We start from the raw sequence: 13,912 nt of genomic DNA on the forward strand, positions 1-13,912 counted from the left end.
TTTTGGTTTTCTCCGGTACCGGGAACCGAACTCACGACCTTGCACTTGCCAGGCAGGCGCTTTGCCGCTGAGCTAAATCCCCAGCCCCTTGGAGAAAATACTCCTAAAAATTCATCTGGAACCAGAAGAGACCTAGAATAGCAAAGGCAATCCTGGGTAACAAAGACAAGTCAGGAGGCATCACAATCCCTGACTTGAAATCATACCACAAAGCAAGCTACTGTGGTATCAGCATGGTACTGGCAAAAAAATAGATCTGAACAGATTAGAAGATGTAGACATAACTACAAGCACACTCAGCCACCTTATCTTTGACAAAGGGGCCAAACATGTTCACTGGAAGAAAGACAGTCTCTTTAATAAATAGTGCTGGAAAAACTGGCTCTCTACATGCTAGAAGACTAAAACTAGAACCATGTCTATCACCACGGACTAAGCTAAAGTCAAAACAGATCAAAGACAAATATTAAAGCAGAAGCACTAAATCCACTGGAAGAGAAAATAGCTCGAAATCTTGAAGACATAGGGGCAGGCACAGTCTTCATGAACAAAACCCAAACTGCACAGGAAACACTTCAAAGAATCAACAACTGGGATCTCATCCTATAAAAAGCTTCTGTGAGCTGGGCATGGTGGCGCACACCTGTAACACAGCACTTGGGAGGCTGAGGCAGGAGGATCTTTGCGAGTTTGAGACCCGCTTGGGCTACAAAGTGAGCTCAAGGCCAGCCTGAACTGCAAAGCAAGACTGTTTCTCAAAAATATTTTTTTTAAATTTAAAATACTAATGGCAAACAAATACATGAAAAAATGTTCAACATCATTGGTCATTCAAGAGACGCAAAGTAAAACAACAGTTAGATTTTATCTCACTCCAGTAAGAATGGCTGCCATTAAGAAATCAACCAATAACAAATGCCAGAGGGGCTGTGGGGAAAAAGGAACCCTTCTCCACTGCTGGTAGGAGTGTAGATGGGTGAAACCACTGTGAAAATCAGTATGGAGATTCTTTTAAAAATTAGGATTAAAGGTCCTATTTAACCCAGTCATTCTCCTTCTGGGTATTTTCCCAGAAGAATTAAAAACATCATACCACAGTGATATATATGCGCCCACGTTTACAGCAGCACAATCTGTCATAGCAAAATCTTGGAAACAACCCAAATGCCCACCAACTGAGGAGTGGATAAGGAAAATGTGGTATTTTTATGGTATGGAGTATTACTCAGCTATAAAGAAAGATAGCCCTGAGGCTTTCATAGGTAAATGGATGCAACTAGAGACCATCCTCATAAGTGAAATAAATCAGACCCTCATGTGTAAACACTGTGTTGTCTCCCTAGTGTAAGAACCTGAAAGAGTAAGTAAAACTGAAAGGTACAATAGGTTCTGTGAAAGGGAAAGAAACCGCTCACTAGGAAAGAACAACCGGGGTGAGGGAAAGGAGAAAAGAAAGAAGGGAATATACATATACGCACACACATACACATGCACACACAAGATAGCTAAGTTAATTGTACTAATTTCTATTGGTTTATTGGAAGGAACACTTAATGGTTAATTGTTAGATCAATCTTGCATACCTATGTCTGGTAATCTGAGCAACTACTTTGAAAATAACAATAAATACAATAACCATTATTGATTTCCTATCATCTTGTTTTGAAATTCTGTATCATTTTTATAGTTATTGTGTTGTCTTATTTTTGTTCTTTTCAAATAATAAAAGAAAATAAATAAAATGAACATGTGATACTTGGGTTTAAAAATAATCGGGACGGCTGAACGATAACTGCCCATGAATTGTAACTGTTGAAGGTGGGGGCAGGGCCTTACGGCTGTGTCTGTGAGAGAGAAGGGAAGAAAGGAGAGCAGGGCAGCGAGGGACAGAGACAGACAGACAGACAGAGACAGAAAATATTAATCTGAACTAAGAAATTGAAACCACCTATTGACAAAAGCCCAAGGTGGCTCATTTACTGAGAAGAAAAAAATAAATGCAAAACTACTCAGCATAGTAGTTAAGCCAAAGATGAAGAGAAGTACTGACTCCAACACGAGCACAAAGTGTCTTTGAGAATAAACATCTTGTATTTTAAAATCTTAAAGCTGGGGAGGGGACAAGTGAGGGAGGAAGAGGGAAAAAGTAAAAAAAAAAACAAATGCAAACAAAGCCTTTGTAAATGGGGAGGGAAGAAGGGGTTGAAGGGAGGGTAGGCAAATAGGAAAAAAAAATCAAATTATATCATGTACAATTACAAATTCTCTAGATGAATGTTATCATTATGTATATCTAAAATACAATAAAATCTGATTTTAAAAAATGAGTAAGTGAATAAAAAAACTTAAAGCTTCAAAAATAAACTAAATAAATTAATTAAAATTAATTTCTCTAAATCTTAGTCATAGTTGGGTGTGGTAGCACACTTCCAGCACTCAGGAGGCTGAAGCAGGAGGATGGCCACAAGCCCAGCCTGGGCTACATAGTGATTTTGAGACCAGCATAGACTACATAGTAAGACCCTGTCTCAATAAACAAACAAACAAACAAACAAACAAGCTTAGTCAAATGCTCTAAGAATACCTCATACAGGAAGCATAAGCCATTGCCAGAAAAAAAAAAAAAAAACCTCTTGAAATACATAATTTGTTGCATGGGTTTTAAATGTAAATATTTATTTATATATGCTTTAAAGTCACCAAAATATAAACAAGGATGAAGTGATTTATGGCATAGTGACTTAAAATTATTTCTCCAACTTATCTGCATTTATTTTCTCCTACTGTAATAAATTAGTGTACTAAAAATGTCAACATGTATAATTATCTCAAACAGGATTTTAACACGTTCATGATAGGCCTGTACCTCCATGACTGTTCCACGCCCCCCAAAGGGCCAGTCTAGCCTGTACCACTGTGGTTCAAGCCACAAACGGTACAGTCGTGCATGTGCCCGTGGTACAAGCCAGCATTAAATGCATGTTTTGGACATTTCTTAACAAAAATAATCTTGTGTTAACAATATTGATAAAGATATGTCTAGTCAGTTTGACCATATTGATGTTTAAAGTCTTGAAAAGTCTTAAATGCTACTATTAAACTTTAGAAGTGACAAATACATGGGGAAATTCGGTGAATTCAGGGAACATGTATTACTCACACACCGCACATGCAAAAAGCTACCTAAGCAGTGCAGCGCAGCGGTGAACAACACACTAAACATCATGGGGCTGGCCACAGCGGCACACACTGCAATCCCAGCTGTTCCGAAGGTTGAGGCAGGAAGACAGAAAAGTCTGAGCCTAGCCTGGGCAATTAACAAGACCCTGACTCAAAAATAAGTTTTAAAAGGGGCTGGGTATGTAGCTCAGCAGCAGATCACTTGTCTAGCTAGTATGAGGATCTCTGGATTTAGAATCATAAAAAAACAAGGGAAAAAAAGAAGAAAAACCTAAATGTAACCCCAAATGCTACTTGTAAGGCTTTCTCCAAACTTAGGTTTGCCCACCTATAGAAATGAATTAAAAAAAAAACTACAACACAAAATTATTGAGACACTAATTGAGAAAACAGTATACAACACTGACCACAATGCCTCCTCCAAAAACAGGCCCCCCAATACATAACAGCTCCCATGACTATTACAGCAACTAACTGTATTTTCTTATGGGTTTCATTACTGATGCCTTCGTGCCTTATAAGCTCATTCAGGACCCGGCCCCTCAGCTGCCTCTTCAGCTTCATCTCTTGCAAAGGCTTTTCCAATACGTGACACAATCACAAGCCATCAGGAAATGTTTCTCTTTTCCTCGGCCCGACAGGCTTTTATGTCCTCCTAAACTCAAGAGAATCCTACTTCTTTCTAATTCTGCTCAGGTGCTGACTTCTCTAAACTCTGCCTGACATCTCTGCTCTATATTCACATTCCATATATCCTGAAATCTACTGCTCTTACATTTTCTACACTATTTACATACATTTACTTCTCTCTCCTTTTCACTAATCAGTGACTTCACATAAAGAAATAAACCGTATTTTTAATAATAATAATTTATGCCAGAATAGTATGTGTTTTTCAACTGCTAACTTCCATTCCGTAAACATATTAACACACATAGGTATATGTGTACGTATGTATGCGTATATATGTAATTTTATGGCAGTTTTCACCATGGCCCTCCACATTATGGCTCTTTTTAAATGTATTTCTAACAAGAAAATTTATAATCCCAGATCATGAAAAAAAAAAAAACAGAAACAAGGCCCAAGAGAAGGCACTAATGTCAACTGAAAAGAACTTTACCACTATTATTAGTATTTAAATGGAAAGAGATAAATTATGTGAAAGATTTCTAGAGAAATTAAAATGCTAAGAGATGTACTTTCTGTGACAGAAAGACTATTACTTGCATCATATATATACAATTGTTTTCCTGGTCCCCAGAAAGAAATTTCTAACACTGACATAACAAAGATATTCATAAACCCTAGTGATTTAAAATCAATACATACTGCACTTGGCAGAACCCACATAGTCAGAGACCAGGTACAGGTACAAAGGACGAAATAACTGCTTGGCCCTTAACCTCTTATTCATTACGAGCACAGTATGTGTTTTCTTCTGAGGCAGTCTGGGACTTAGAAGCACTTTTTGCTACAATCCATTACTTTTCAGTTGGGCCTAAAAACGTTCAATATGTAACTAAAGCAGAACAAAGCTGAACTTTTTTTCAGAGACTGAACCCAGGGCTTTCACATTGAGCTACAGCCCCCAGACCTTTTAAAATTTTTTAAAATTTTGAGACAGGGTCTCACTTAAGTTAATCACCCAAGGCTGGGCTCAAAACTTGTGATCCTCCTGGCTCAGCCTCCCAAGAGTGCTGGGATTTGAAAGTTTGGACACAGGTTATGTTACTTATTTAGGAAAAGTAGACAGAACAAAGACTGTTAGCCCTAGACTTTCCTAGCCTATCTATCCCATCCTCTTTCAAGATGAAGGACACCCAGAATAAAGCAGGTTGTTTAAAAGCTCGTAATCAGATTTCTCTGTGAATCTTGAGTTATTCCACATTGTTCTCAGTTCATTCTTTCCCTCACACGCAGCAGAGGCTTAGAAGCCTCCAACCATTGTCCTACACCTATAATCAGCTGGATTCTAGGAATCAACTGGATTCCAGGAAAAACAGAGCCTCACCTGAATAAACTAGCCACAAAATGATCCTTTCACCAGAACTGCCCACCACCGAGCCTAAGGGTTCCTGCAGAGCTACAAACCCAGGGCCGAGATAATGCTCAACCAGACCCCCAGCCACTTCAACAAACCCTTAAAGCCTGGCCTGGCTCTTGCAGGGGAACCAGCAGGGTCCTCTTCAGAGTGCCCATCCCTAGCTACTATTCAAACTGGACCGCTCTCCCTATTTTCTCTCCTACATGCCAATTAAAGCTTTTTCTCTGCAAATCTGTGCTTTAAACTTCCACTATCACTAAAAGCAAGGACTCACACTAGCTGGTACAAGAACAAGTTGGACAAATTCTTATTTGCAACTAATTAAGGTAGAGGTCACCTTCATCTCCCCTGTAGGATTTGTAAACTCTATAAAAAATACAGAAATGTGGGTCAGGGATATAGCTCAGCAGTACAAGCACCTGCCTGGCAAGCATAAGGTCCTGAGTTTGATCCTTCGTACCAAAAAAAAAAAACGCAACCAAACAAACCAGAAATGTATTGCATATTTAATACTGAAGGCACTTTTCTTCCACCATAGGGCCCTATATCCCAAAGCAAAATTTCTGTTTAATATCTGGAAGCATTACGCCTACCCCATATTTATACATACAATGGTCTAACTACATGAAATACAAGAAAACCAAAAAATAAGTATCTGAAAATTTGAAATATATAAACTTCTTATTCAAATTCCTATTTCTCAAATCTCAACACAGTATTATTAGGACAGATGGTTTGTTTAATCAGAGAAATGCAATGAAAATCAGACCCAATTCCTTGACCTGGCTTGGTTTCTTTTCTTCAAACAAACCTATCCCCCTAGCCAGCATTTGGGGAAGCTAAGCAGGAGGATCATCCTTAGCAACTTAGCAAGCCTCCGTTTCTAAAACTTCTTAAAAAGAGGATGAGGACTGTGGGTGCAGCTCAGTGTGAAGGCCCTGGGTTCAACCTCCAGTACCACGAAAACAAACATTCAAAATCAAAATACCATAACCTGATTTAATTGCATTCTATTCTCCAGGCTCACGGCATACAATACTCAATTCAATCATTATTCCCCAAAAAGACATTATGCTTTCTCCTGCTTTGGCTGTACCATGTCATCAACTTAAATTCTGAGAGCTCGTCTGGAGGTTCTAGCAGGGCAGTGCAACTGCTCATACTCTGGACCGAGGAAGCGGTCCTCCTCGATCGGGGATGACTGTCCTCTCCGAGCGAGCGTGCAGCTTCAGGAGGTCACAGGTGGAGCAGCGAGGGAGGAAGGGGACACCCACTCAGCCAGCCAGAGCAGCCACATCAACCTTGGTGATCATGGGGCGACAGATACTGCAGCCAGATCACCTTACATGCAAGAGTTACTTAGATCTTTTATTATTAATTTTTCATTTCTGTCAGATTTTGTTACTAAGTTTGAATGCAAGGACATACACTGCCTATATATGATCCCTTTTCTGTATCACTGAAAGCTCAGAATACAGGTTTCTGGCCTGACAATGGAGAACAGTTCCTACTTTGTAGTCTCACCTTAGGAAATGGTACCTTTGTTCATGAAGGAAACTGAAGTAATTCCTAGGTCTAAATGAGACTCCAAGCTGGGCGTGGTGGCACACGCCTGTCATCACAGCACTCAGGAGGCTGAGGCAGGAGGACTGTTGCGAGCTTGAGATCAGCTTGGGCTACAAAGTGAGCTCAAGGACAGCCTGAACTGCATAGCGAGACCATCTCAAAAAGACAAAAAGGGGGCGGGGGCAGAGTGTCTTAAGAGAGTATTTCTGGGGTCAGGGTATAGCTGAGTGGTGAAGCACTTACTTGCTTAATGCACAAAGCCCCGGATCTCAAACCCAGCATCAAAAACCCAAACAAAAACAGACTCCTTCCTAAACAGTTTAATAAGTCAGATAAAAAGAACTTCCCTGAAGCCAAGTAGAGTATCATGAGCCTGCACTTCAGCTGTTCAGGAGGCTGAGGCCTAAGACTGCTAAGCCCAGGGGTTGGAGGCCAGCACAGACAACATAGTGAGACCTAATCTCTCCAAGAAGCCATCTCCCGAACAGTGTCAATGAGCCACGAGGGGTAAAATGAAGGCATATACAAAGGAAGTACCTCCCAAATGGCCTCTATCCCAAAACATTGAGGATACAAGAGACAAGGAAAAGAAAATGAACATACTTTAGTCAACCAAAAACAGGCTGGATGAGCATCCATTTCTACTGCGACAACCCAATTTAAATATTCGTTTAACCCTGTGAAAGTAAGACATCACTTGTTTCTAATTGGCATGGTTATTACTCGTCTAAGGAAAATGTCTGTCCTAAAAAATGGGTCCTTACTTTCTAAAGAATGTTCAATTAAAATTTAAAAAGTAATACTCATTGTTTCTAACTTATTCTACTTAAATAGTTGAGTAGAATTTGATCAATCTTGTGTATCTCTGTTTTCCTGAGAAACCACTTTGAAGATATCAATACGTAATACAACCATTGTTAATTTCCTACCACTTTGTCTGTAATTCAGTATTGCCTGTATTGTTCTTATGCTATTTTGTAAATGGAAGTCTGTTAATAGGTCTTCCTTCTTTTATTTTTAAAATAAATTAAAAAATTTAAATAGACTGAGTAGAACAAAACTTTATTTCAAGTTCCTGAACACTGCCCATTTAACATCTGCCCATTAAAGCCAGAACACCAGATGCCGTCTACGTTCTTCTCAACAAAAAACAAACATAACAGGTAAAATAGGCATAAAAAATTATTTGTTTTGTTAAGCACTTAAAAGTGCTTGAATGTGTATGCAAGGCACGACACAACAAACACAATCAGTATTTTAATGCCACAACCCAAAATCTAGAGCTCTGATCACAGTAGAATATCACGGTTTTTAACCTTTATACGTACTATAAAAAAATGCTTCAAAGTAGCCTTTTGGGTAAAAACAAGTACATTCATCTTGATCCTTAGCAAAAGATACCCAACTGCTAAACTCAATTCCTTCCTTGAGCTTACTTCAAAATTAAATAGGATAAACCCCATAGTTCTATCCCATCACAGTGGGTGCAAGAAGAGGTCGGCTGGGACAAGAGTCAGTCTTCCTTCTGTAAGTTACTACAGTGCTCTAAAGTTTTGCAGAAGAATAAGAATATTTTTAGGAGATGACTATAACTTTGTTGCTTCAGTCAACTTCCTCTGGTACCTTGGAAGAGCAGAACACTTATTTCCCCACTGAATAGTTTATTGTTCCCCTTTTCCTAAAGTGCCAGGCACGGTGGTGCACACCTGTAATCCCAGCACTCAGGAGGCTGAGGCAGAAGGATCACCACAAGTTTGAGGCCAGCCTGGGTCACACAGTGAGTTCAAGGCAAGTGCTACATAGCAAGACCCTGTCTCAAAATTAAAAAAAAAAAAAAAAAAAAGGATTTTTTGTAAAATGAAGAACTAAGGTTTTAAAACATAGCCTGTTTATAATTTTAGGAAACTAAATGATTACCAACATTAAAGAATGTAAATTGAGAGCCTGGCCTGATGGCACACACTTTTAATCCTAGCAGTCAGGAGGCTAAGGCAAGAGGATTGCCAGAGTTCAAGGCCAGCCTAGGCTACATAGTGAGTTCAAGACCACCTGAACTACATAGCACGACCCTACCTCAAAAGAAAAACCATGAACTGAATTGAAATGACTTCTACCATATTCATGTATATAAAATGAACTGAAATATTTTTGTCCCATAACTATTCTGTGTTTACCTGATAGAACCATTTTTCTTTGTTAAGATGCAAGAATATTAACATAGCCAACTTAGAAAGACATTTCAACTGATAAAAATTACCTAACAAAAGATATTCTATATCCACACACATATTTTCTTTAGTGAAGTGGTGGAAAGGAACATATGTGGTAAAGGCAGGTGAAATAAAGAATATAAAAGATGACCACAGCAGGGAACCAGAAAAGAAAACCTCTCCTATTCCGAGTAGTAGTAACCAGAAGAATGAAAGAGTGAACAGAAACCCTTCAACCGAAGCCGGATGAATTTAACTGAGCACAGTAATGACCGCTAATGTACCCCGCATCAGGTGCCCACATACAGGCCTATATGAAATGAATTGTGATCTCAGTTCAGATATCCTGGAGGTCTTATTAATGCGAGTGTACAGTACTGAAGGTAACATGTATAGAATAAAAATCATTCCATTTCAGATACGGGTAAAACGGCAATTACATTCCATTACTATTTTCACAAGATATCTGAAATGGTTCAAAACTGCTAAAAATGTTTTCTAGTTTCAGAAAGAAACAGTAATAGCATTACCTAATATGCCTCAAAAGCACTTACATTTAAAATATATTTTATACTAAAATATTTTTACTTTGTGGGATTTTTTTTAAGTATTGGAGAGAAAAACTATGATAGCAAAGGTAAGGTAAAGGAAATCCACAAAACACCTACTGCTTATAATGTATACCACTATCACTCCCCAAATACAAAGCTCCACCAAGTTACATGAATATTACACAGGATAATTAATAGTAAACAATTATTAAAATCAAAGAAAACTTTTAAGAAACATTCAGGATGAATAGCATTGCTTCTTAGGAAAAGTACAAAAATGATTTTAGAAAATTAATTTAAAGATCCCACAACATAAACCAGTCAGAATAAATTACCTGGTTTCTATATTTAGCCTTATTTAATAATAAGCCAATATATACATTACATGTGCTTTACATATAGTTTCCCAAAACCAGAAATTTTTCAATGATTTCTGTTTGGCAACTTATCTCACTAAGTTCCTGAACTAATTATGTGACTTACATATTAGAATTCAAATTCCACTTACCACATATTTTACAGCACTTATAAACTGGTTGTGAAAAAGCAGGTGTTGAGTTTCATCTTCCGGATTTGAAGCTGTGTAAAGCATTCCACAAACATTACAGGACACTGCTCCAAATCTTTTTTGTCCAGCATCCTATTTATAAAAAACAAAAAAAAGGGCATTTTTTCTTCCTGAAGAATTACTCCAGAACATCCAAGGCTACAACAGGAACACAGGTCTCCCAGAACTGTGAGAGGCTGAGGCAGAAGAGTCAGGGGGTAGAGGCCAGCCTGAGCAACTCAGCAACCTAACAAGACACTGTCTCAAAATAAAAAATGGTGTGGGGGGTACTCTGGGTTCAATCCCTAGCACAAAAAAATTGTTTTCCTTTTATAGCACATGACAAATTAGAGAAATTGACAAATATCAAAAGCTATAGGCAGGAGACACTTTATAAATGAGAATACACATTTCATAGTTGTAATAATTATACTGCTCAGAAGGTACAAGAGTGCTTGCTTTGGTGGCACATATACTAAAATAGAGTCTACAACAAATAGTGTTTTATAGACTATTTTGCTATCTTAATCTGTTCTTTTTTGTATTTTGGTAGTACAGAGGATTAAACCCAGGGCCTTCACACTGCTACCTCCTCAGCCCTTTAAGGTCTCACTAACTCACTAAATTGTTCAGGCTGGGCTTCAACTTGGGACCCTTCTGCCTCAGCCTCCCAGAGTGCTGGGATTACAGGTGTGCACCACCATGCTCAGCTTTTATTTTTTGAGACAGGGTCTCATTAAATTGACCAGGCTGGCTTCAAATTTGCCTCAGCCACCTGAGTAGCTAGGATTACAGGCTAACCAGGCAGTTTCTAAAAGGATAAAAACAAAATTACAGCTGTAGTAAAATATACCTAAGTATCATCCATTTTTAAGTGTACAATCTGGTGATGTTAAATAAAATCAGACTGTACAACCAATTTATAACTCTTCATTTTGCAATACTGAAATTGTACTCACTGAACAACTCCTCACTGGCCCCTCCCTCCTACTCCTTAGCAACTACTATTCTACTTTCTGTCTCTAAATCTGAATACTCTTGGCACTTCATGTAAGTGAAATCACACAGTATTTTCTTTCTATGGTGGACTTTTTAAACTTAGCATACTGCTCTTCAGTTTCAGCAATGCTGCAGCTAGTACCAGGATTTCCTTCCATTTCAAAGCTGAGTAATATTCCTTTGGACATAAGAATATGTTATTTTTACAGTCATACATCAGATACTTGGCTTGCTTCCAACTTTAAGCTACTGTGAATAATGGACACAGATATATAAATATGTCTTTGAGAAGGTAGTCTTCATAGAATTGAGGAAGCATTTCTAGCTCAGTTTTTTTACCGATAATTTGAAAATAATATCAATACTTGTCTCCTACTTTCCCTATTAGGCTTAGTTTACTTAAATGAGCAGAACACACAGTACATTCAAAAACTAGTCACTGGCATCATTAACACCATCTTTAATTCTTAACTAGCACTATCCAACAGAAATAGGATCCACAAGTCATTTTACATTCTCTAGTAGTAAAGTTAAAGAATGCAAAAAGGAACAGGTGAAATTAATTTCAGTAACATTTTAACAACACATAACCTAACAGTGAGACACTTCACATTCCTTTTTTATAATAGTCTCTGAAATGCATTAGTTAACTCTTACACTTACAGCATTATCTCAGCTCTCTTGAGGCACATCTCAAGGATTCAACAGCCACGTATGATTCCCACAGTCGACATGAAGCTCTAGATTCTTTATTTTTCATCCAAATTCTCTACCACATTGATTTGACAACAGAAACACACTCAACAGACAGAACAAGTTTTCCTCTCATTATGCCTTCTGAAAAATTTCTAGGCAGTTCTTACGAAGTTATTTTCTGCTATTAAAGTTACAATCTATTGTCCAGCCTCAAAAAAAGTCCTCAGATTACACTGATTGGAGTTACATAATGCCCCCATTATTTGGTGACCTTTATTATACTGCCTTCAGTCATTCCAACTAGGGTTTAATCAGCACAGCTCTTTCCACCTCGCCAAACTATGGAGTATTTCTGTTCTATTTTAAATTAACTACTAAACTACATTCTTTCAAAATATAATTCTAAAATTACAATGTATACACTTAAAATCACTATGCATTAAGTGCTGTTACTTAATATTTTATCAAAGAATGGCAAACATAAAATTTATTTCTATGTACCTATCCATGTACCTCTTTTGGCTTTTTACATAATAATGTTATAACAAGCTGGTGAGAGAATCAACTCAGGATAAATAGTAAGAATTATAGGCCATACATACAGAAAAAGAACTAACTTGAATAACTGTTTTCACAAGATAAAGAATATTGTGCTCGCTTTGGCAGCACATATACTAAAAAGATAAAGAATGTTGTATTCATTTTCTTTTAAAGGAAGGACAGGTTTATTTAGCTGACTGTGCTATTCATTTTATTTTTTTTGTTTTGTTTTATTTTGTTTCTGTTTTTCTTCCGGTACCAGGAATCAAACTCACGACCTTGCGCTTGCCAGGCAGGCGCTTTGCCGCTGAGCTAAATCCCCAGCCCCCGTTCTGTTCATTTTAAATGAATTTTTTTCTCTTCTTGCCACAATTCTCTGACAATAACTGAAATAAGTAACTTTTCTGGGCTTACTGAAATTCTAGTTTAGAAAAAAGGAAAAATCTGTAATTACACCCATTCTTTTGCCATCAGCTTTAATTCTGGGTTCCCACAGCTCAGCTTGATGATGGAGAGAGGTGCTAAGGAAAGCTAAGTGCAGACACAGGGCAACAGCCTCACGCAGGCCCCACCCCTTGGCACCAAGCCCCTCACACACAAGAAGAGCGTGCCAGGTTAGGAAACAAGCTTCAGGACTCCAGTTTGGGCCCCGAAACAGCACCGAGGATTTTAACGCAAGGGCACAAACACCCCACATATCAACGAAGGCAGCCTTCTCCCTCTTCAGGGGCCACAGCTAATTCAGAAATCATTATCCTGGAGGGAACTACGAAGGTGAAAGCTATGAATGAGAAAGGGAAGTGCAAGGCAGGACGCTGAGGGGGGACTGCGTAGAAGGGTGAGCAAGGCAAGAGTCCCTGGCCTGTGAGGAGAACTGAACGGAGGGGCAGTGAGTGGACAGGCAAATCCCCTTCAGTAACACAGCGAGGAGAAAAGGCACCAGCTGGGAGACAGAAAATCACAGTCTGAATCCTAAGCTCTGTTATTTTAGTTTCTCAGTCCACTACTCAAAAGGGAGTAATGGAAGGACATATCTAAAAAAGTAACATGTGAAATAAAGTATCAAACTTTGTGATAAAGTTTGGAACTTTATCACAAAGTATGGGAACTAAATTACTTATTACAGAATGGACTATGTATTTTGGGGACATATTACAATATCAGAAATATTTTCCATAATGAAAATTTTTATTTTATTTTATTTTATTTTAATTTTTGAGACAGGGTCTCACCATGCAGTTCAGGCGGGTCTTGAACTCACTTTGTAGCCCAGGTTGGCCTCAAACTCTCAACGATCCTCCTGCCTCAACCTCCCGAGTGCTAGGGGTGCACCACCACACCCAGCCATAATGAAAATTTATGACAACAAAAATAATCTTTGGAAAAAGGGAATGAATTTATTCTTCAACACCTTACAGAAATAGGATGATAGAACAATATTTCTAAAAGATCAAACTGTATACTTACTATGATCAACTGCTTATCATCGGCTTTCTCTGCTTCTTTTAATTTCAAATCCTTTGGAATTGTTATCTCCAAATGGGAACTACATTTAAGCCAAGAATGATTTTCCCTT

At 38.2% G+C, this 13,912-nt stretch overlaps 1 protein-coding gene across 6 annotated transcripts in view; it reads right to left on the minus strand.

Annotated features, from left to right (window-relative positions):
- The window catches only part of Esco1 (establishment of sister chromatid cohesion N-acetyltransferase 1), a 49,743-nt gene that overhangs the window by 20,574 nt on the left and 15,257 nt on the right, over window positions 1–13,912 (minus strand). For all 6 annotated transcript variants that reach the window (XR_001236273.1, XR_001236282.1, XR_001236265.1 and 3 more), the window contains exons 5-6: window positions 13,804–13,909; window positions 10,063–10,194 (exon numbers count right to left, since the gene is read on the minus strand). Coding sequence is in view for 3 of the 6 variants with exons in the window: in XM_013520204.1 (XP_013375658.1) it covers window positions 10,063–10,194; window positions 13,804–13,909 (238 nt within the window). In the remaining 3 variants the exon portion in view is untranslated. The remainder of the gene's footprint in view (window positions 1–10,062; window positions 10,195–13,803; window positions 13,910–13,912) is intronic.

Source organism: Chinchilla lanigera, unplaced genomic scaffold (genome assembly GCF_000276665.1).
Source record: "Chinchilla lanigera isolate Chin_1 unplaced genomic scaffold, ChiLan1.0 scaffold00001, whole genome shotgun sequence".
NCBI classification, from domain to species: Eukaryota; Metazoa; Chordata; class Mammalia; order Rodentia; family Chinchillidae; genus Chinchilla; species Chinchilla lanigera.